At 49.5% G+C, this 24,144-nt stretch overlaps 1 protein-coding gene and 1 long non-coding RNA gene across 2 annotated transcripts in view; one reads left to right on the top strand and one right to left on the bottom strand.

Moving 5' to 3' along the window:
• Msh3 (mutS homolog 3) overlaps positions 1 to 24,144 on the top strand; it is a 124,473-nt gene that overhangs the window by 51,862 nt on the left and 48,467 nt on the right. The window contains exons 13-16 of the mRNA XM_013513015.1: positions 9,503 to 9,635; positions 15,124 to 15,311; positions 16,027 to 16,195; positions 22,084 to 22,148. Of these exons, the coding sequence (XP_013368469.1) occupies positions 9,503 to 9,635; positions 15,124 to 15,311; positions 16,027 to 16,195; positions 22,084 to 22,148 (555 nt within the window). The remainder of the gene's footprint in view (positions 1 to 9,502; positions 9,636 to 15,123; positions 15,312 to 16,026; positions 16,196 to 22,083; positions 22,149 to 24,144) is intronic.
• On the bottom strand, positions 6,877 to 24,037 carry LOC106148256. The gene is made up of 3 exons (XR_001233534.1): positions 23,998 to 24,037; positions 20,980 to 21,102; positions 6,877 to 8,527 (listed from the first exon to the last, which is right to left on the bottom strand). It is a non-coding gene; the product is annotated as an uncharacterized LOC106148256 (long non-coding RNA).

The following is a 24,144-nucleotide window of genomic DNA, read 5'->3' as shown; positions in this document are numbered from 1 at the left end:
GCGGAGAGAGGAGCTGTGTGCAGCAGGAGCAGCTTTGCCCCCGGCACCAACGGAGGGTGACTTTGCAGAAGGGAGCAGGCCCGGGCTCCGGGTCGGTGCCTGGGAGGCCACAGCTGTAGGTGTTGGTGCAGCTGAGTCTCAGAGGGCTGCAGCGCTGCCCAGCGCCAGGGCTGTGTTGCGCTGGTCTCCCTGGGGCTGGGCAGCGGGAGATCTGAGTCGTCAGTGACGGGCTCTGGGGCCTCTCATCTGCATGGTGCCCGCACTGCCTGCACAACCCCCGGAGGCCGGCGCCACTTCTGAACGCATGCTGTGTGCGCCATGCTGTGTGCTCGCATCGCTCCCCACACTGGTCCTTGGGGAGGGGGCGCCCGGGGTGAGCCGCTGCCCCTGCGTCTCACAGCAGGCGGAAGCCAGTGGCAAAGCAGCGCGCTTGCCCCCAGCCCTTAGCCACGTGGCTACACCGCAGCGTAGGCGCCTGGATGAGCATCCGGCCCTCGGGATCGGAGTGTGCGCCCTGCCCCAGGGCCGCATTTGTGTTGTCTGTGTTTTAATTTTATTTTTATTAGCACGTTTGCGGTGTGTGACGCTCACTCTCCTCGTGGGGAGTCGGCGCACGGACGCCGCGTATCTCCGTTCTTTCTACATCCCTCTCCTCTGCTCCTCCTCCTCCCCCCCTCTCCCCCTCCATCTTGTGGTCCCCTGCCTGTTTCTTATTTTATGTCATTTATTTTGCTCTTTATTTACACTTCGGGTTTCTCACGTAAGAGAAACCATGGAATATTTAAGCTCATGTGTTGATTTATTTCATTTCACCTTATGGTCTCAAGGTTCATCCATTTTCCTACAGATGACTCAAGCATTTTCTCCTTTATGGCAGAGTAGTACTCCACAGTGTGAACACCACATTTTCTTTATCCAGTCATCCTTAGACCCTTCCCCAAGCCCGCAAGCCTCCTGCGTAGATGATCTGTGAGCCCCTGTCCGGGGCCGTCGTCTCCAGTCATCGTGCGTAGTGCGGGATGGCAGATGTGGGTGCTGACGTGAGGTGGATGATCAGTCATTTTGGGTTACTGGGTCGGTCTGCTCGCCTTTCGCACCCATAGACTGAAGGCGGGAGATTGCCGAGGCGAAGGAGAAAGGCCAGAAAGGGAAGTCACTCCTCCCGCTTTGGAGTGGGTGGGAAAGAGACCTTCAGCACAAGGCAGGAGGTGGGTGGCCTCGTGTGGCCCTGTGAGGACAGTGCCGGCATGGAGGCTGCTGCAGGTGTGGCTCCGCCACGTGTCTGATGTGACGCCCGACACTGAGGAGAGTTCTGCATGTGTCCATGCTTGTCTTCCCCACGCGGCTTCCCTGCCTGTGTGCTGCAGGAGGGCCCGAGATGAGCGCGGCACACTTTCTGCGTGCTCCGCGGGGCCAGGCCTGTGCTTCTTGGGTCCCCTCCCAGGAAGGCACAGAGAGGGTCTGTTGCCCTCCCAGCACTGCAGAGCGAAGGACGAACCTTCCTGTGGCTCTGAACAAAGGCAACACAGTTTTCTGCTTTGTAATTTTAAGTCAAGGTTTTAAAGCTTTCATCGTCCTAACCCATTAAATACACGTGCCGAGTCCCAGCTCAACCCAAATGGCGCTGGCCTGTCCCTGGGAGTCTCCAGCAGATTTGACCTGTGCGTGCAGAGCCGCAGGCTTGGACAACGTTTGTCTGCGCCGGACATGGGCGTGGCCTTCTGCTCTGCACAGGGTTTACACTGGCACACGCCCTGAACTGAGGAAGCTCAGGCACACCATGTTCTCATTGGCCGGGTTGGCGCTGAGGCTTCTGTCTACACTAAGTGGAGCACATGGGTTAGGGGAGCCGAGTGCAGACAGAGCCCAGAGGCGGCGGCTGTGCTGTGGACCAGGCCGTGCTGCGGACCAGGCTTGTGTGCTGACTTGCTTCCTCCTCCTCCCTTCTTCCTTCTTCCTCCTTCCTCCTTCCTTCTTCCTCCTTTCTTCTCCAGGCTTCCCAGATTGGCAGTGGGGGGCTCTGACACGCAGGCATTGAGGAACCCCAGAGTCTGCCCAGGGGTGCCCACGCAGCTCCCAGGGCATCGGGCCCTGCCCCGAAGCCGTGAGGATGAGCAGGAGGCTGGTGTGTCTGAGCGCTGTGAGCCAGGTCTACAGGTTTGTCCTCTCTGCTCCTCCCGCCCTGGCCAGAGCCGTTCTGACTGAGAGGCCATCAGACATGCGCTTTCTCCTCAAGGAGTAAGATAGGTTTAGCATTTAAATGATACATCCATTTACATTTTTAGAAGAACGTGAAGCTGTGGAAAGTTCCCCAGTCAAAGGCCCGCCCTTCATTGTGCTGCACGCTCATCCAGGGCCCCTGGGAAGCCCTGGCTCCACTAGGTTTTGCAGCGAGGGAGATACACAAATGCGTGTCCTCCCTTCGCCCCCATGACATGCCTGGTGCCGGGACATGCTGCACGCCTCCATGGGGCAGGGTGGTCACCATGTGCTGGCCTTCTGCAGTCTCGGCCACAGCGTGGCCCCCGGCTGGGGGACTTCCTTACCCCATTGGGAAGGCGTCACCCTGTGAGGGGCCGGGGGTGCAGGTCGTGAGTGCTTTCGTACCTCGGACAGAACATTCACCTGTACACACTGCTCTGCTTTGTACCACAGTTGGGGGAAGCGAAGAATGCTTCTATAACTCAGGTTAGGTTTCCAGAGAACAGCCAAAGAGCAGCAGGCGCGCTAAGTTAGTTCCTGGCAGTGAAGTCCCGTAAATAATTAAAATTAAAGGGACGGAAAGTTGTTTGTGTTGGGAATTAGTTCCTTGTCTACATTTTTGTGTGGTTTCTTACACCATGAAGCACATTTCCTTGCTAGTTAATTCTCTGGCATCGTTAAAGGCTGCTGTTTGGTAAGCCTGCGCTGTGACGTAGAGTGGCCGTCTTTCTAAGCCGGCACCCTGGCCTGAGTGACGAGGTCACAGGACGTCAGCACGTCTCCTTCTGCTTCACATCCGATTTGTCCTGGCAGACCGAGTGCACCCTGAAGTCAGCGCTGCACGGAGTTCCGTGGACCTGCTGGGGAGCCGGCAGCGGGTGGCGGGAGGCTCGGAACTGGCCGTGGTGACGGCTGGTCCTGTGTGTCTGCAGAACGGGGTGGAAAGAAGCCGCCGCGGCCCAGGAGGACGTGCTCCTGGGCCCTCCCCCGAGTGCTCTCCCCCGAGCTGTGGACGCACGCGGGGCCCCGGGCTGGGGGAGGAGCACTGGGAGTGGGGAGCAATATTTTGTTTCCCTCTTGGTTCTCCACGTTTCCCTTTCTCCAGCTCTCTGCCTCAGTTAGTGATTTCCCAACTATGTAGCCTCAAAATGCTACTGGAAAACTGTATGATCCGGGACTTTTGTGACCTGAAAGTCGCTCCATGTGAAATACCTAGACACGTTAGATAAAGTGTAGCAAACATCCCTTGGGTCTCGCCTGAGCTTGTGGAGAAAAGTGAAGGAGGAAGATTGAAAAAGGAGCTGGGAAGGGAGGGGCACTCATGTGGGCTGACCCTGGCCCTCCTCGGCCTGGGGAGGAGATGATCCCGTGTCGATGGCATGTGGAGACACAGACAGGGCTGGTCCAGTCACGTTAGCGGAGTCTAGCGATAGCAGGTGATCAGGAACTCTGATGGGGGAGATGCCGAGGGTGATGTCCTGACCTTGTCTCATAGGGGGCGGTGTTGTGAGACTTCCTAACACCAGCCTCCCTCACGGGTCTGCAGCCTCCGTCTGTGCAGTCGTGTGGCCTGGCAGTGCCCAAGCTGTGAAATGGACTTAAAATAGTCTGTGCCACAGATAAATGTGCTACAACCAAGGTATGAGAGACGCAAAAGATAAAACGTGTGAAGGTAGAAATAGTTACATCAGAAGGGTGCAGGTTGATTTTAAAAGGAAACTTCATTGTTTTTAAAAACAATGGACAGGGTAAATAAAAATAGATGTAATAACTGAAGTGCACATCGAATATTCCTTTTTAAAATGATTCAGACTAGAAGTGAATTATTTTTAAACTTCGTAGCATTTGCACATATATAAGTGAGATATCTTGGGCGATAGAGCCCAAGTCTAAACAGGAAATTCATTCATGTTTCACATACACCTTATATTTGCACATATATAAGTGAGATATCTTGGGCGATAGAGCCCAAGTCTAAACAGGAAATTCATTCATGTTTCACATACACCTTATATACACACCCATAAAAGTAATCTCATGCAGTATTCTTAATAATGCTATGCTGTATGTGTGGGATCTTCACTCGTGTCCAGCCAGGGATCTGCATGTTTCTGGTTTCTCAGCAGTATGGGTATTAGAGCTTCAGAATCGAGATGCTCTACCTATACAAGATAATGTCTGAGAAATTATCTAGGAGGTAGCAGAGAGTGCCAGTGGGGTAGATGATGTGAGGACTGAAAGCCTTGCCCAGAATTATGTGCTCTAGCAGAATCTTCATCACTCATCCAGAAAAAAAATAATTTATCCAGTTAGGAGAATGAGGTGATTTCATATTCAGTATTCAAAGGGATGATAAAGGATGAAGATTTTTCACAATTCATGAGAGATGTGAATGCTTAGATTTACTACAACATACCCAAAGTGTTTAAAAAAAAACCCCACATTTTGTTAAATCACAGATGAAACGTTTACAAAGCCAGAGCTCAAAGAAAGATCACCTGTAAAGCAATTTGGGTTATAGAACTGGTTTGCTGTCTAATTTCTCCGCTTTCTTTTCGTGACTCGGATTCCTTGAGCATCCGCTGTTCTGTTTCCCCAGTACAGGTCTTTGGTGTTTGTATCTCTTCCCCCCGTCTCTTGTTCCTGTTGATTCTCACTGAGCTCGTTTCTTGTGTTATTTGGAAACTTACCTTTATGAATAATGAGGGCTAGGATGAAGGTGCCTTTCTCTGGAGAGGACTTTCGTTTGCTTCTGCCAGGTTTCAGGTGGTGTTCGTTATCTGTCTAGGAGCTTCTGGATCCAACTTCTGTTTTAGTCTGTCCAGATGGTGGTCCATGAGACTGCAGATCCCCCTTCCTGCGAGGTCGGCTGCCCACCGGGAGCCCCTCTGGCGTCTCCTCACCCCCCAGGGACTGTGCCTGGTGGGTTACCTCTGACTTCTCGCCTTCTTTTGCATTGTGGTGGAGTTATAGTTGCCCCTCTGTTAGGTTCTGATGCTCTTACGAGTGTGATTTTGTGTTCTTCTGGCTTTGTGGCTCTTGCCTTTGGGTGAGATGGTCTGGAAGTTCCTGAAGCGCAGTTCTTATTCTTGTGTTTGCAAAGCCTTGGGTCTGTGGCCTAAGTGGATACTGACGGTAGCTGTGAGAAAATTGTTCTGTGTACTATTTTGAAGAATTTAAATCATTCCCTGGTGGGTAAATGTTGCCAGATTATAACATGAGTAATAAAAACCCTTTAAAGCTTGTTGAATAATTTACAATTTACAACAAGCCAAGTGCTCAGAACAGGTCTTTAGAATGTAGTTTTATAAGTCAAGTCATGCTTTTACTTTATGACTTGGCCATTTGAGCATCTTCGTGAGTTCAGCCATTGCCCGGCTGTCCCTTTCTCTGCCTGCCTCGTCTCAGCAGCGTGCTGCTCTGTCTCCTGCTTCGAGTCTCGGGGGGCTGTGCGCTGCGGTCCGCCTTGCACCCTCCTATCCCCGGCCTGCCGTGCTGCTCCTGGTTTTCTGGGACAGCTTCTGTCTGGTCTTACCCTGCAGTTCTTCACCAACAGTAGCAGCACCCTCAGGAAACCCTCCCTGACCCCTCAGGCTCTCTCTGTGGGTTCCCACAGTACCTGCTTTATAACCCAGGTGTAATTTTATTTTATAGCAGTTAACATCAGTTCTTTTTCAGAAGTTTTACTTTTCATGCAAAGTGTAAATTCACTGTGGACGTGGGCTCAAAAGGTTTGTAGTTCACAGTTACAGCCCTAATTGCACAGCAGGTACTTTGGAAACACGCAGTCACTGTTGAGCAGGTGAATGGCACATAGGAAAATGAAGCTGGAGAGTCCGGGAAAGGACTTAGGTCTGCTTTTCTAATAGGAATGTGTTTGGGTCATCTGTTTAGCCGTATCGCAGGGGCAGTGTGTTAGTGTCTGAATTTAGTACATTCATTCTGATCATCTGTCTTTAAAACAAAGTTTTCAATAAAAAGACCAAAAAATGAAAAAAGCACGTTATCCAAACAGCCTCTGCTGAGTCTGTATTGCAGCCTTCCCCCAAATACACTTACATTTGATTGACAGGGGCATGTCCGTGAGTAGGAAGCACAGGACAGGCTCCTCTAGTGGCAAGAGCTACAGGTGCTACTGTGTTTCTGACTGACCCTGTACATGGTAGGGGGTCACCATCCCCCTCTTCTGCAAATGTGAAGACCCCAGGGACACCACTTGTAGTCCTTGGATCTTTGGGGTGGGACAGAGGAATCTTTGACATTGAGGATGGAGTGATTTGGTTTTCATTGGTTTAGATTTATAGTATTTTAAGACCAAGTGCAGGCCACTGTGACCCCTCGGAATGGTATTTTTATTGTCCTCTATTTGATGACACTACTTCCTGTTTGGTTGACTGTCACACGCATGAGATCTCCATTGAGTGCTCTAAAATAATTATTCCTTATTCTGGTGATCTGACATATTGCTTTGTTAGGGATTCTTGGAAGGTCTTATAATTCCTTCTAATTAAAAACAATTTGAAGCTGTATAAATTATTATTACTGTTTTTTAGCGGGGGTAGGTCTTACATTTACTAAAGGTAGGGAAAGAAGGATGGCTCTGCAGAGCAGGAAGAGAATCTAAATGATTTTATTTTTATTAACAACATAGAAGTCATTTTTACTCGTTTGTATTTTGATCTGCAGTAACAGTGCGATCATAGCTACCCCAAATGTGAGAGGTGGGGAACAGCACGGCACACCCTGTTCCTCTCCTCCTGCCTACTTAGATGTCTTGAATGAGTAATAATGCGCGTTCTCAAAGCAGCCGCTGACAGGCTCTGCATGGTACTCCAGTCACCGCCACCCGTCAGGTTCCGGACTCGCTCCTGTTCAGCCCTTCCTTGCTCCCTGGACACAAAGCACCTGTTTGCGTATCTCTGCCTAAGGATCGTCCACACGGTTCTTTCCAAGGTTAACTTGGGGTGCAGTCTCCCCGCTCCTGTTCTGTGCTTCCTAGTGTCTATTGAACAACTCTCACAGCCTGGGTGGTGGCGACAGGTAACGTTTTGCGAGCAGTATCCAGCCCCATGCTAGTGCTTGGTGGCACCGTTCAATTCTTACGATGTGGCCAAGAGTTCGGCCGTTTTACTCTCATGGGACGGAGACGGCAGAGCCTGGACGGGAGCAGGCGCCTGCCTTGGAGCCCAGATTCTTACCTCAAGCTCCTGTTCCCAGGGAGGGGGAGTTATAAGCAGAAAGCAGGTCGAGAACACCACCCTAGGCTGTCATAGAAGCAGCTTGCTTTGTATTTCATAGGTTTCAAAGCAACTTAGCAGAACCTTTTTAGTCTCTGAGAGGTTTATGGTTTTATGTCTGTTGAATTTCTTTCTGATAGAATTCGTAAATTCTCTCTTATCTTTGTGTTTCAGGAACACTTTCATTTTGCGGCAGTAGCTCTCTGAGTGGGCTGTCTTGTGTGCGCACAGATGGCATTATTTCATCTGTCCTTAAGCCATCTGCGGCATCAGCCCAGTCTATTCCACGGGTGTCATCTCCCAGTTACGCAAGAATGAGTTCTTAAAGTCAGACTTTATATTTGTGTAGCACTTGGGGTAAATGTTAGAGTAAAACACTGATTCATTTTATCACAACAGTTTTATGCAAAGAACATTTAGTTTTTTTTTCATCTCTTCTTGTTTTACTTTGTAGTCTTCGCATGGAGTTGAGTGCAGCCTTTGTTTCTTGAGCACAGACTGGCCCCTGGACCTGCAGGGTGGAGGATGTTCCCTGGGCACACTGGCCACGAGGCCACACAGGAGATGCAGCTGCGCGTCACACTGTGTGCAAGGAGGGAGGCCGGGCCGGGGTGGGATCAGCCCCATGTTCTGGAAAGTGGGAAGCCCAGTCCCGCAGAGGGAGGCTGGGCGAGGCAGAGCTGGGGGAGTGGAGGAGGAGAAAGGAGGAGGAATGATCAGGACAGGGGGAGGGGCTGAGTGCAGGTGGGTGGGAGGGAGCGATGATCCAGGTGAAGTAGCAGGGCCTGGGCTGTGGGTCAGGGAAAGTTCTGGGCCGGAAGTCATGGATGAGCCTGAGGGGAGTATGGTGCACACAGTTATGGTTTGGGGACATACCATCCGCAGCGTGGACAGGGGTTAAAGATGGCGGGCCTGACTTGTATAGATCCTGGGGGCAGGCCTGTGACTTACCAGGGTGACAGGAGGGAAGAGGAAGCACAGGACTGGGGCTTCACCCCATGGGAATGAGCTCCAGTTGCGTGTCGCAGAGTCTGTCGTGTTCCGCATGGAGGACGCAGCAAGAGTGAGCCCCGCGGTTGGGACAGGGCCTGTATGGGGAAAGGTGGGTGTCACGGGCTCAGGATGCCCGGAAAAAAGAATGCTGCCAAGTGTAGTCCTCAGCCCGCGCTCCGGCAGGGGCCCCGCATGACAGCAGAGGTGGACACGGCAGGACTACAGAGATAGACGCGTCTGTGCAGTTTCTGCTGTCTTCATTTCTGCCAAACCTCAGTTCATCCTCCCAGCCCTTCGCTTACTTTGGAGATGTCTCTGGAGGGCTCGGGCCCACCCGGTGTGTTGGCTCACTCGGTGTTTAATGTCATCCGTGTGGCCACCCCTACTGTGGAGCTCGGGCACGTGCGGTACGAACAGTCACACCTCATTCTGGGGGTGCTGGGCAGTGCGTGCCCATTTCAGGTTCCCCAGGGCCCACCACGTGGGGTGTGGGCATCAGCAAAGCCCTAATCTCCCGCGTCTGCCGGTGTCTCATCCTCTGCTCCTTATATGGCTGCTCCTCAGTCTCTGCTCAGTCTGCGCCATGGCTGCACACTTGAGCTGTTCAGCTACCCCGGCCAGCGCCGTGCTGCTGAAAGGTTGCACAGGCTCTGCTCTGTGTGTGTGCCTGGGGAGCCGTGCGTGCTGCTGTGTGGCTCAGAGGGTGGCCCACAGGAGGGCAGGCGTCCTCCTCGGCTGGGGTCCCCTGGAGTGCTGTGAGCGCCACAGCCTACAAGCCCAGGAGGGAGAGGACAGGACTGTCCAGTGGGCTGGCTGGAAACAACTGTCGTCCCTGCCCGCTTCATGGAGTGGGACCCACAGCCTGGTGCTCTGGACTGCAGGGGGCTGGGAGTGAGCCCTGGGTGACCCCAGCGCCAGTCTCTGCCCACTCATAATCTCCTAGGGGCCCACACTTTGATTCAGGCGTGGGGAGCAGAAGGGATGGAGCCGGGCAGCATCTCGAGGCTTGCCCAGCCCTGGCGCTCAGGCAGGTCTGTCCCCTGCTGACCCTGTGCTGTTGGTCCTCGCAGTGAGATCAACGCCCGACTCGACGCTGTCTCCGAAGTGCTACACTCAGAGTCCAGTGTGTTTGGTCAGCTCGAAAGCCAGCTGCAGAAGCTGCCCGACATCGAGAGAGGACTCGGCAGCATTTACCACAAAAAAGTGAGTGTGAGGGGTGGGGCAGCTGTGGGCCTCAGGGGTCCCCCATGGAGAAGCGGGGCGGGGGCTCCTCGTGAGTGCTGTCATCTTTGGTAGGATTTTGTAAAATCTTGCAGGTAGCATGAGAGAAAAGTTGAATCTTTAGAAATTTTAGCTGCACAAAATAAAGTTTTCCAGGTCCCACATTTGTGAATAGTGGTTTCCCCATTTTTAATGGTAGCAGCAGATCCAGTGGCCCTTCTGTGATAACGCAAGACCTTCTGCGTTGTCCTGCAAGCGCTGACCGTCATTGAAATGGGAAGCTTCCTCAGGTTTGCACTGTGGAAAAGAGAAGGCTGAGTCTCTTGCTTTTAAAGTGGCTGCTTGTGTGACCTGGCCCATGGGAAACGCACGTGTGGCTTGTGGCGGCGTCCAGACACATTTACATACTGGAGCGGTCAGAGGCAGTATTTTGATTTTATCACTTAATTTTACAATGTAAGTGATAGCTCTGACAGGAATTTTCCACATAGTGAAATAATTTACCATCAAGATATTGCTGAAATTTTTAAAAAGATGAATAAATTATGTCTATAATGATCTTCAAATTTGAGGGTGCTTTCTCCTTTTGCTAAAGTTGTTTACACACATTCCTCCCTCATTCTTGTAAACACCACGGCTGTGAGGAGATGCTGCTTCTCTCATCTTCCTGCCTGAGGTGCTCACGTTGGCTGGGCAATGTGGCTGCAGGCAGGTTTTTGACTTGCTCTTCAGTGAGGGAATTTGTAGTTAAATATGGTCCTATGTGCTTGTGGCAGTGTCTTTGGACGCCACCATGTTTGACATAGTTATCTTGACTGTATATTGCATTTTCCCGTTTGCTTCCTTTCACAAGCAGATTTTAATTTGCTCTAACACAAATCCTTGCCAACTTAATAACGTTGTTGTAGAACAATCTCCAGACGGCCAGATTTTAGTATGACCAACTTTTCATTAGTGTTTACTTTTTTGAAGTCTTTTTTATCCATGAAGTTTTCTTGGGAAAAAAACTGCAAGTCCAGCCCAAGAGCGCTTGGGATACCCAAGGATTTACATATTCATCCAGTGCCTTGGCCCATGCCATTTCTTTGTCCGACGTGATGTTTTGCTGGCACTTGCCGAAGCTGGGCTGAGAGTTTTAGGGTTGACCCTGAGGTTACAGAAGTGCCAAGACCCTGCTCCTTTGTGTCCTCGACCCAGTGCCTGACAGTGCATGCGTGTTAACTCTCCAGCAGTGAGCACATCTCCAAGCTCTGCCTTTTTGCAGGGAGAGGTGGGAGGAGCTCAAGTTTGAGCCTGGCCTGGGCAGTTTAGCAGCTTGGCGAGAGCCCCTTAAAAGAAGACATGAAAAGGGCTGGGGATGGAGCTCAGTGTAAAGGCCCTGGGTTCCATCCCCGGACCTGCCGGGAAAAGATGAACACTGACACATGCCAGAGACCTTCACTTCATCAGGAGGAAATGGACCTGAGCTAGAGTTCTGTGGATTATAATCAGAAGAGCGAGGCCCCGGGTCCTGGCCACTGGGGTGGCAGTGCCAGTCTCTGCTGCCGTGGCTTCTGCTGTGACCCTCCCGTCTCACCTCTAGCTTCACAGTGTGTCTGCTCTCGTAGGTTTGCACATTTATAAGTTTCCAGACTCTTGGAGCAGTCGCAGTGTAACTCATTGAGAAAGTGGCCAGCATGCCCGTAAGGGTGACCTGGTTTTGACATTTCCAAGTACTCTCCCTGAGGGGACCGTGACTCAGCAGAAGGAAGCTGTGCCCTGGTGCCATCTTCCTGTTTGCACAGGAATCAAGAACGCGCCTGTTGCGGCCTGAGGAGGGAGCAGGAGCGGTGGCCTGGTGGTAGCCCCAGTGCGCGGAGGCTGCACTCCCAGCGCGTTGTGTGTCTGCGTGGCTGGGCTCCGTGGTGCGTCACCGCTCTGCTCTTGAGTGTGGCTGCTGCGTGCAGCATGGCGAGAGACTCAGGTGCAGACGGCGCCACTGTATGAGGCTAAGGAATGCACTCTGGTGCTGCGGCCATGCGGAGCCTGGGCCTCTGGCTGTACGGAAAGAGCCACGAAATTCACACCAGTGGGATGTTGTGGGGATGATGATGGAGGGCCCATCCAAGCTTGCCCTGGGATGAAATAAAATTTCTTTGGATAATATTTCAAATTCAAGCTGTAGAAAATAGTGCTTGTCACTGAGACCCACGCTAACTGCTGGAAGGCAGATGCCTGCTAAGGTTGGAGGATACATGTGAGGTGCCAGCGTTTTGCAGATGCCGAGGGGGGAGGGGTTCCGGGGTTTTGTGGGCAGAAGTCTCCTTCCCGGCCCAGAAGAGTCGGAGCCCCTCTGCAGCGGGTGCGCCAGTGCCCAGCCACACACACGGCTCAGTCTTTAGTGTTCTTGCAGATGTTTGCAGCTGGCTGTGGGTGGCGCGGGAGCTATCTCCGAGCAGCCGCCTTGTGAGAGGCCTCAGCCCCTTCGCAGCTCTTGTGAACTCTGGCTTGAACACAAGGCGTTCAGACCCTGCCTTATCATTAATGTATCTTATCTAAACCTTTTTCATTTCAAGACATTCATCTTTTTTGGGCTTTGGCTTAGTTTTCTTCTTGAAGAGCAGTTTCCTGGAGCCTCAACCTGGTGTGGTTCAGAGCATGCACGCGTGCCGGCCACAGGGTGCGCTAGGGACTGAGGCTCCCGCCATCCATCTTCTCGTCTTATTGTGCCCCTGCTTCACGGGAGGCATGTGTCCCAGCAGCCTCGTGAGGGGCCCGGCGGTGCTGGCCAGAAAGGTTCTGAAACATTAACGCTGAAGTGTCTCTATTCCGTTCTGTGACTGGATGAAACGTCATGGCTCTGGCTGGGGTTCTGTAGAGGAACAGAACCTCCGGGAGTGCCTGTCATCCTGCGGGGGACGGGTCAGGCAGCTCACAGCGTCGGGGGCCACCCACAGTGGCCACGCGCACTGGGCGCTGGAGCCACATCTGCCACTCACCCCGGGAAGCCGGAGCAGGAGGGCCGGGTGTGGGTGCGTGCCAGGTTGCAGGCTGGTGGAGAGGTCCGCTCTGGGAGCCGAGAAGAGCCCGCGAGGACTGGAGCGCTTTCAAAACGGGGTGGACTTGTGCTTCTTTCCCTGGGTGTCCCCACAACCAGGGCGTCCTCCCCTCAGTGTGTGGCCTTCATGGCAGACCCCGCAGACATCTGCACTGTGCCACTGGCCCGGTGGCGCATCCTAATTCATCCTCGTGGGCAGCGTGACCAAGGCCGCGTCGCCTTCTGGTACAGGGCGGGGTGTTGACTTCCAGCTTCCGGTGCTGGCGCGTAGGCGCTGAGCATTCCGGCTCCTGAGGCTCTGTGGCTGCGCTTTGTCTCCTTCTTCCTGCTCGCTTGCGCTAGAAGCTGGGAGATGTCCTGCTCGGCGCCAGTGTTCAGAAGTGCGTGCTCATTTGCTGTGATCGTTTCTGTTTCACCCAGCATACTGCGCCCTCCAGTGCGGCAGCTTAGCTCTTGCAGTTACGGACAGTTTCCCTGACTTTCCTTTTCAAGTTCACTTGAGTAATGGATCTCCTGGACCACCTCTGCCTTTCTTCTGTATTTTCCATGTCTTTACACTTTTGCTTTATCTCCTTAGAGCTTTTATCTTCTTCATCTTCTACCTCTCCACGGAATTTTTAATTTCCACTATCATAGTTTAAGTTCTAGGAATTTTTGTTGCTTTTGTTCTCTGAATATTTCTTTTTCAAAAAATAGCTTTGCAGTCTTATTTTATGGTTATAACATCTTCTGTTTTACATTACCTGTTTTACCATGTTATGGTTATAATGTCTTCTATTTTACCGGTTTTATCAGGTGATTACTGATTTTTTTTAGGTATTTTTTCTCCAACTGATACTGGCTCTGTTCCTTCCAAGTTTTATTGTTGTTTTGGTCCTTACATTTCCTTTTAGGTGTTTTTCTCAGGTGTTCTGTCATTTTTTAAAAGTTAGAGAACTAGAAGACTGATAGGAAGGTCCATTTCATTCAGTGTAGATTTTTAAAAACAACAAAGAGATCTGAAAGGGTGCTTAGTTGGCCACGTATTAGAGACCTTCCTGGTTCCGGGGAGCTCTCCTGGCCTCTTGACTGCTGCACGCTGTGGGAGCCGAGGGCAGCCCTGGGCCTTCACACACGATTCAGCCTCTCCTGCGCTCTGCCCCAGGCCTTCCCCAGCCAGACGATGGTGTAGATACCCTGTCTACTTTTCCCGGGACCGCCTCATCTTCCATAGACAGTGCGTTTTGTCAGTGGCGGGAGAGGACAGGGTGGAGGAGTTTGACTGATTACTGCTCCTTATAGTTTGTAGTTGTTTCCTATGTTATTCTTGTGGTGTTATGCATTCCAAAACCGTGTCTTGACTGTAGTTTCAAGATGGACAGAAATTAGGTGTATGTCCTCCACCCACCCTCTCTACCAGAGCCCCCACATAAAATTATCCGTGCAGTTAAACAGTTGCAGTAGTCTAGAGATGTAAGACGGAAAATGCAAAGGCCTTCCGCCACCTCCCTGTGGCCACTGCCCACGGTAAGCAAAGTCACACGGGTCCCCTTCCAGAATGCTTCATTTCCATCTGTTTTATACGTATAAAGGTAGTGTATGGTATAAGCATACTGTATAACCTTTAACATATGTTGAAATTATGGCATTCCTGAATGATATATTCAGATACCTTAATTTTTTAGTTTCATAGTGTTTTTTCCTAGTAAGATCCCAATCAGTGGATATTTGTTTTTATCTCTTAGTATTATAAACAGTACTACTATAAATATTCAGATTCAATTTTTTTTCACTACTTATTAAAGTATGTTTTTAGATAAATGTTTTAAAGTAGCATTGCTTGGTTGAAGGGTATATGCATTTTAAAATCCTGATGGTGAGCCGATGTGCTCTTCAGAAAGGTTATGCTCCTGGTAGGGTATAAAAGTGCCTTTTATTTTCTACCCATGTGACATGGTTATTTTCAAGCTTTTAAATCTCTGACATTCTGATAAGTGAAAAATGCTACCTTGTAGCTTTAATTGGCTTATCTTTGTGTGTAAAGTTCACACCCAATCCTCCTGTAATCCTCTCTGCGGGTTGCTGCTGAGTTTGCTGGGCCTTTATTCAGCATGTTCCTGTGGATGTGAAGAGCCCACTGTGTTTGGGAGAAGTCTGCTCTTCCTGCCTCTGACATCTCTGTTCCCTCAGCTTTCATATATTTGACACAGACCTCATAGCAGAGAAGTGGTGAACAGTGTATTTTTAAATGAAAAATACCGACCACGCATTGACTTTCTCCCCTGCTCACGTCCTTTTCTTACAGCCCGAAAGCAGTTTACATGTTTAATCTCATTAGGAAGTTTGGTGGCACTAACTAGTAAACTAGTTAAAAAATTTTGCCTTTATTCCAACTTGTAAGATAGATTTCGCCTTCACACCCTTTGTGCTGTGTCAATAAAGTACTTCTCTCAGTGTTCCACCCAGGAGTTCTTCTTGATCGTCAAAACCCTCTATCACCTGAAGTCCGAGTTACAAGCATTGATGCCCGTGGTGAATTCGCATGTACAGTCCGACTTGCTCCAGAAGTGTATTTTAGAAATCCCTGAGCTGCTTGGTCCTGTGGAACACTATTTAAAGATACTTAACGAACCAGCTGCCAAGTGAGTACTGAGTGCTGAGTTCTTCCTTTGTAGCAGTAGGCATAACCCAGTGTGTTTGCTGCTGATGTGTGGCTTCTGTCTTCACTAGAATAATGATAGAAATGGCTCGAATACAGTGCAGTTAGATGTGGTTGGATACTGACATTTTGCATTTCCCTGGAAGGTGCTGCTTTGCTGTCTACTCTTAGGCAGCTGCTTGGGGGACAGGTTCAGTGTTTCGCCATGTGCCTAGCCACAATAAGATGGAGCGGAGGCGGAGCTGCATCTTAACTCCAAAACCGGTGTCAGATGGCTTCTTGTACTCATTTCCTAGATATTCAGAGTCTGCCTTCTATGCAGAATTTATATGTGGAAGCCACCCTTTGAAAGGTGTCACTGTGTAGTGCATCCCACGGGAGCTCTAGGTGAAAGGCACAAGATTCGATGTTTACATTTGTCTTTGTTTTTTGAGTAGGCAGACAACAGAGATGTAATTCCACCTCTCGGTTTCAGTGTGGGGATCACAGACTCTCCTGATGGAAGTGGCCCTAGGGTAGTTTGGTCAGTCCTCAGAAGTTAAGGGATGACCCTGTAAACACTTGAGTGGCAGAGCTGGAGTTAGAAACCCATCTTTCTGACTCTGGCCCTTTGGTCTGTTGTCATTCTGCAAAGGGGAATCGATAACGGGTCTAATTAATATGCTTCAATATGTGTATTGCATTTTTTTATATTTTAGGATTGGGGATAAAACTGAATTATTCAAAGATCTTTCTGACTTCCCTTTAATAAAAAAGAGGAAGGATGAAATTCAAGAAGTCATTGTCAAGATCCAAACACATTTGCAAGAAATACGAAAAATACTAAAAAACCCTTCAGCACAATATGTGACCGTTTCAGGACAGGAGGTAACGTCAAATGCCTGTTTCTTTTGCATTAGCTTGCAGGGAACAGGAAAGGTATTTTAAAGTGTAGACAAAAATCTGAGGGTGGTATCTAAGTATCAGTTTTCAAAAGTTTCTGTTTGTTCCTTGGACAAACTTGTTTTCATAACAAGTTTGTTTTCGTAAGAAATATTTTACTAACAATGTTTTATTAGCCTCAGGATAAATTCATGCAACATGATGTTCTATGAGTTTTGCTGTTCTGTCTTGAAATTATGTAATAGAAAACCCTGATTATTGGGAGTAGTAATTTAGAGAATTCACCTCACCCGGGGCCAGGAGAGGGGTCCTGGCTTACAGATGGGGAGACAGTCTGAAAGAGAACAAAAACAAAACTAGCCTAAAATCCCACACTTGGGGCTGGGGATTTACCTCAGTGGCACAGCGCCTGCTTGGCAGGTGCAAGGTCGTGAGTTCGAGTCCCCGTACCGGAAAACAAACAAACAAACAAACAAACAATCCTGCACTTAGTCAGTCTTCCTAAGACTGGTATTTTGCAGAGTGTGTACTTAGGTTCACAGTTTGATCTTCATATCTGATTGAGAACCCGAAAAGGGAGAGAGGTGCTTTCTCGTTGTGGTGCTGGGGCTTGAACCCAGGGCCCTGTGCGTGATAGGAAGAAATGCTTTTCCGGTGTGCCTGTCCTTTCAGCTCTATTCTGAGTCCTGAGGCGTGTCATTTCTGTCTTATGTTTAATGTGAAGATTCCAGCTGCCAGAATTTGAGAAACTTTACTTTGCTAAAATAGCAAGTTGGGAAAATCATTTTATTCATAAAAAATGGGTATTTTTCTTATTGGGCAAATTTTAATTTCAAATCAGATGTCTTAATATTATTTTGTATATTTTACCAAAAGATGGCTAATTGTAGGGTTATTTGAAATAAAGGACTGTAAATGATAGCATTTATTAAAATGTTTATACATTGGACATTTAAAAGATTTACCACTAATTTAAGCTGGCCTGTTTTTCTTAAAATTATGAAGTTGTTGTACTCGGGCAGATATTTCATAAAATGTGTTCCACTTAGAGCTGTGTATAACAAAAAGTAATTTGACCATGTTTATGTAATATTCATGATTTCACCGTGTCGGTATGTTACCTTCCAAGCACCAAATATTTAATCGCATCACTTGTGTCACAATGTGATCATGACATCGTGAAGGAAAAGGTGACCAGCCACAGTTCTGGCTCAGTGGCAAAAATCCTGTGATCATAGTGGCTTTGGGGTCAGCAGTGAGAGGGTGGGAGCGGGGCTGCTTGGTGTTAGCTGGGGAGGGCGTGGCGTAGCTGCCTGCTCTGCCACTTAGGTGCTGTGTGACCACGGTGGGGTCCCTGTGCGGGGGGACTGTCATGGGGACCAACCAAGTGAAACAGGCCTAAGTGCTTTCTGATCACGTAGCACTCTGCTCATGTACTAATGGTGATGGAGGTGCATTCACCACTTACCAGGCACTAGTTGAAGTTGAGAAGGGTGCTAGTATTTCACACACACATCTTACTTAATTCTTGTACAACAGAGAATGGGTTATTCTAGTGTCACTGGGAAGGAAGGCAAGGTTCAGAGCATCAGCCGTGTTACCCAAGGTCCGCAGCCAGTTCCAGCTCCGGTCTGCCCGACCCCAGCCTGTCCAGCCTGTCACTGTTTTCTTCCAGTCACGAGCGCCAGCCCCAGGAATCCTCCACCCCATGGACTTTATCTGATAAAATCTAGTCATTTTAGAGTCTGCACTGTTCCAAGGAAGATAAAGCTTGAGTGTTGGGAAGACAGTTTTGGCAGCTTTTAAGTAAAAGTGGGAGAAAATGATCAAGACTTCATAAGAACCGGTTACTTGTTATGATTGTAGCATTGACGGTTAAAGAGAAGCCCAGAACGGGGATCAAGTGATTGTATCACAGATGATTAGGAAGGATGCGTTATCCTTCCATTCCCTGAACCTTCGGCAGTGAGGGTGACAAGTTTGAGAGTTTTCTTGTTATTACTGACAGCATGAATTCTTGTTGGTTTTTAACAGCCTATTCTAGATTTTAACTGCTACATTTATGCAATATTATTTTAATTTTTTTGAGAAAGATTCTATTCATTCAAACACCAAATGGATTATAAATATTCACAATTCGTGTAGTCAGGTTCTGTTTTTAAAACAGACTAAAGGTTTTGGCAGATTATTTAGAGTTACTTAAAAGACTAAGGTGAGGTCCATCCAGTAGGATTGTTCTGAGACGTCAGGGAGGGAAGCCCTTATTTAACCTGTACTTGGGCTCCGTATTTGATACCCTTCTCTCCTGTCTGAAATTTTATTTCTGTACATATGGCTTTTGTCACAATTACAAAGACTTACTGAACTGAAGCATTCCTGTGTGGAACACGGATCTTATTATTACTAAGCGTGGACAGAGGAATGTGCCAGCCTGCCAAGTCTTGGGCACCCGCTCCACTTTTGATGTACTCGTTAGCATGTCAGGCCTTATTGTGTGATGATTCTGAAAGTATGGGCTCAGGAGAGGCTCATAAAGGGAAAAGTTTGTGTCATTTCCCATAGTTCACTGCTTCTGCGGCAGTCCTGGTCATCCTTTATGTCTGCAGAGAATATCTCAAAGCTAAACACAGATATGGGGCAGTACCTGGAACAGTACTGGTAAGCGGAAGTATTTGTAAAGGAAAAGGAAGTAAATACTGGGAATAACCTTTGGGAAATTTGTATTAATTCGTAACTTGCAATACATCCAGAAACCTGTTTTGTGTGTGTAAAGTATGGGACACGTTCTTTGTTAAATCTTCTAAGTAAAAAATATGTGAAAATGTGTAAGAAGGGGAGGGAGCAGAGAGAAAGGAGTGGGCTGGGTTCAGTGCTGGGAGAACCGGGGGCAGGTGCCAGTCGAGGGAGGTGTCACAGCCATGGAGCAAGGACTCCGCCTGAGCAGTCCGGGACCCCAAGGGGTGAGGACAGCTGACTTAGACAGAGTGGGTTAGGGGTTGTCTTGGTTACTTTTCTCTCACTGCTGGGGCAAAATACCCGAAACCCAAAATTAAAGAGGAAAGGTTTATTTAGCTCACAGTCTGTGGAGGTTTCAGGCCATACTCAGCTGGCCCCAAGGCAGAGTGGGATGGCACAGGGGCAGCAGTCCAGGGTGGCAGAAGACAGCAAAAGCAACAAGAGCAAAAGGGCGAGAACAAGCCTCTTTCCCCCGTTTCATTGTGAGCGGGCTATCTGCGCCTCAGGGCAGTATAGCACTCACACGATCTCCGATCACTGTGCCCTCCTGTTTCACAGGACGAGGATGTTTATAAATGAGGACCCTGGCTCCTTGCTGAGTTGCTTAGTTAAACTTCTAGACTTCTCAAGTTGGTACAATGTATCAACCATTACAGGGTCAGAGCAGGGAGCTGGCCAGGTTACATCAGGTCAGAGCGTCCCACGAACACCTCCAGAGCACTCTGGGAGAGGGCTGGGGGAGTTGCCCGGAGAACTAGCAGTGGCTTCTGGATAGCATGGGATTTTCTAGTGTTACTAAATACTTAATAAAAATCCTGGCTGATCATTCTTAGAATGTTTGAAAAACAGAATAGCTAGAAAGAAATTTCCCTATTCTATGTTGTATGGTCAAAAACATACAGTGAATATTTAAATTTTTCTTCTTCTTTTTCATTCTTCTTTGAGGCAGGGTCTCGCTGTGCAGTTCAGGCCGGCCTTAAGCTCACTTTGTAGCCCAGGCTGGTCTTGAACTTGCAACAGTCCTCCTGCCTCAGCCTCCCGAGTGCTAGGATTACAGGCATGCACTGCCACGCCCAGCTAAATTTTAATAATGCATTATGATAAAGACACTGCCATGGATCTCCCTCAGAAACCTCCCCCTCGCTGGTCCTTCTGCCCCTTTCTGAGGCAGGCTGGCGTCCTCTTGTAAGTCTTTATGGGGTATGATCTGAAACATGGGACGCTGCTGCCGAGCGCCATCTAGCAGAAGGGCAGCCTCGTGGCAACAGGACACCGTGTCCTCCCCCGCTTCGGCACTGTGTGACTCCTGGCTCTTCCCCAGAAGAATGACCATGAAGGAAACATTTTGAATCAGTTTAGGACGTCGATGCAGCCAGGATGGCACAAGTAAAGATGCTCAGGAAAGGACCCTGAGAGCTGCTGCAGGTGGCGAGAACCTTGGGACGAGCGTGCTCAAAGCGAGGGTGAGGGCGAGGGCTCTGAGGGGATTCACGGCAGCCTGGCCTTTATCGGAACAATTTTTTAAAAAGTTCCAACATTCACCGCAGTCTTCAGTCACACCGCCTACAGCTAGTGCAGCGGAGGAGACAGCGCATGGGTGACACTGGGGGAGGGCCTCAGCTGGGGGCTGAGCACCGTAGGTGCCGGGCATTCCTGTGTAGAAGATGACCTGGGGGCTTGAGCAGCAGCAGGGGGTGGCTGGGGCTTCCTGACCCCGCTCCATCTCGTCCGGCAGTGGCTGTGCGTGGTGGCTTGCTGCAGCGACAGCCTCCAGGGACCTTTGATGGTGCACACGACTCTGCAGTCCTCTTCCCAGTGCCCCGCCCCTCGTCACCGTGCACCTGCCCGGCCTCTGCGTGGCTGCCCTGGGCTCCGGGTGGTTGTCATGGAGCTGGACGCTTCTTCCCAGGGCCGCCGCTCCCCTGTGAGCCTGAGTTGTGCGCTTCGCCTCCGGGGCAGCTCCTCCGAAGGCCCGGCATCCCTCAGAGCATATTCCAATAGCAGGTTATTCAGTGCAGTGTAAAGTGACTTACCTTTCTCATCAGCTATATTTATGCTGTGGCTGTTTCATGCAGTTACTTTTCACATCCAAAGGGGCTTCTAGCTCTGCCCTCGGCCTCTCTGTACTTGGGGGCATCGTCCTTCAAAAGGTTTTGCTAAAAGTGAAAATTGGTAAAATTAGCCATTAATTCCTGTCACAACTAACGTAAAGGCTGCAGTGATTCTGTTAATGGAGAATACGTTTACAACCGGGTGGATATTGCTAGTGGAACTGTCACAAATATCTGAAACTCTGTACGTATTATAACGGATGATTGTGGGAAAAATTCCTATAGCTATCCAGAACTTAGTGACAGCCAGGCAGCTCTGTCACCTGCTTCCTGGCCGATGGGAGAAGCCTGCAGGGGTGGGGGATGGGTGAAGGGGGTTCCTGGGAGTGGAAACTAAACTCCATGAGAGAAGGCGCTTCTTTTGCCAGGCAGAGCAGTCAGGACTTACTTTATGCAAATTCTTACAGGTTTGGATTTCCTGTCAAAATCCACTGCAAAAACATCCTATTCTGTTAGGAGCAGAAGAGGGCCCATATATCTAACTAGTATAACATGTAATAATTGAATATTTAAAATTTTTGTTAGAAATTTAATCTGAGTGGAGTAATAGAATTCTTTGTTTGTTTTTGTTTTTTTGGGACATGGTTTCACTATGTAGTTCAGGCTGGCCTTGAGCTCATTTTGTAGCCCAGGCTGGCCTCAGTGATCCTCCTGTCTCAGCCTCCTGAGTACTAGGATTACAGGCGTGTTCCACCACACCCTGCCTAGTAGTAGGATTCTTAAGATAAGTGGATAAGGAGAAATAAAACAGGCTATTGATGAAAAAAAATCACTATTCGTAGAATGCATATAGTATTATAAGCATGAAAGCCCAAACTTACATACTTTATTACAAACTTCTGCTCAGTACAAATTGTGCTTTATCATAATTAATCAGATTTGCTATTCAGATGTATAAACTCTCCCAAGAAGAATGCCAGGTATGCTTTGAATGCTTAGAATATTTATCAAACTATTGTACTGTAATGAACTGTAATAGGTACCCATTTAAATGTCTGACTATTCATGTATATTTCTTTCTTCTAGTTCATGATTGAAGTGAAGAACACCGCAGTGTCTTGCATCCCTGCTGACTGGGTTAAGGTTGGAAGGTCAGTGCAGAAACCCCGCTTTCTTAGAACCAGATTTCAGTGACGTGGACAGCAGTGTGCCACGGGCTGAGGGAGCTGCTTGCTTAAAGGTGAAGCGGCTTTCCTGCCTCGATTTCCTTCTGGACATTTTGGCCAAAGAGAAAATTTTAAGTTATTTTATCATTGAGTTTAAAATATTTTCAAGAAGGTGTCTTTTTTAAAAAGTTTTTCTTCTTTTGTAGCTTACTGTTTTGCCTTGTCAGAGGGAACACAAGGAAAAACACCGAGGAACCCTCAGTTGTGAGAGTGACTTGGGTCGGGTGTGGTGGTGCACGCCTGTCATCCCTGCCCCCTGGGAGGCTGAGGCAGGGGAAGGCAGGGTGGAGTCCAGCCTGGGCACTTAGTGACTTAGCAAGATGTTGCTGACATTTAAAAGGGCTGGGGGTGTGGGTCAGGGTGAGGCCACTGGATCCCTGGTAACCACAAGGCAAGGTTAATTTGGTTGCTCGAGCTTCTGGGTGAATGCTGCGCCTGACATTTCCTTGAAGAAGCTGGAGTTTCATTTTCTACCTCAGCGGCCTCACACTTCTTCCTTTCCTAATGCTTACCGCGGCACCTGGCCCCAGGAGTTCTTCACAGTTTTTTGCAACCTGTGTCATGAATTGATGAAAATAAATTAATCCAAACTGGATCTGTGAGCCATGGCAAGACTGCCTTCTCACCTAGTTAGCGTTCACCTCCGAAAGCAGCCCCATGAGGGACGCAGTGTTGCGAAGCATGCGCCCGGTGAGCGTGTGAGCGTGTGAGCGTGTGTGTCCGCGGCCTCTGGGCCGGCCTGGCGCCATTGCTGCGGCTGCCTGGCCAGCCGGGAGAATGTCGCCTTCACCCAAGACAGGCGTAGAGACTTGCAGCCAGCAAGGGTGGAAAGCAAGCTTTGTTACAGAAGGACTGATTATTTTAATTTAAAAAGAAAACCATTCTCATTGCCACAGCTGGCCATCTTCCCTCGGCCCCGCAGCCGGTTGCCATGCGCATGTGGCCTGAGGATGCCGTTGGCTTCCTGTGCCGCTCACGTTCCTCTCCACGGCCGCGGGGAAAGGTGCTCTGAGCCTTGGCACTCTGGTGTCACGGCCGCCTGCCCAGACAGCCTGTCTCGGAAGGGAGTCTTGGCAGAGAAGGGGGTGTGATGAACGTGCACAGAAGTCTAGCTGGTCCCACGCGATGCCCCAAGCAAGGCGAGCCTCAGTGCCAGCGTCCCCGAGCAGTCTACGACGTGAGGGGGTGGACAGCAGGGAGGTCTGGGGGTCCCATGCCGTTTTAATCTGTCCTGTGGCCACCGGGGCTGAGCAGGAGCCTCACAGTGTCCTCGGCCAGATTCTGAACATGCAGGCCCACCACACCAGGCACACTGCACATGTAGGGGTACTGGTGACAGTACTATTTCAGAGGCCCAGCTCCATCCCTCAGGCGGGGAAAGACATTTAGGGGGAGCCCATTTGTGGGGTGGTGGTGCACACCCATAATCTCAGTACTGCGAGGCTGAGGCAGGAGGATCATAAGTTCAAGCCAGCCTGTGTCAGGTTAAATAACCTTTAGTTATTGCGGGATGATCAGGCCGCAATTTCCCAGGCCAGTGGACAGCGAAGGCTTAAATAAATGAGACAGTTGAAATGATTTCAGGGCTCCAGGAGGATCTAACTCTCTTACAGCTTCAGTATTCTCTGGGTTAGACAAAAACTTCTCTGGGAAGCCCATATTTATTAGGTTTTCAAACAAAGGAGGAGGATACTCAGGAAAACACACAATCTAGCAGGACCTAGGGAGAATTTCCCCAAGTAGTAAATTCTGTCAGTCAGGAGAACTACCTTACCTTTAGGTTGGTATTTATTGTAGGAATGTGGGGACTGCAGCTGCAGTCTCCTTGTAGTTAATTGGGGCTGGAGCCAGACGTCCTCAGCTGTAGCCTTATGTTGTCCTTTGAGGTGTCGCAGCTTCACAGGCCAGTACAGGCCTCAGG

This window comes from Chinchilla lanigera, unplaced genomic scaffold, assembly GCF_000276665.1.
Source record: "Chinchilla lanigera isolate Chin_1 unplaced genomic scaffold, ChiLan1.0 scaffold00017, whole genome shotgun sequence".
Lineage (NCBI taxonomy): Eukaryota > Metazoa > Chordata > Mammalia > Rodentia > Chinchillidae > Chinchilla > Chinchilla lanigera.
Note: the sequence above shows the minus strand (reverse complement) of the source record. Positions and strands in the feature narration are given on the sequence as shown.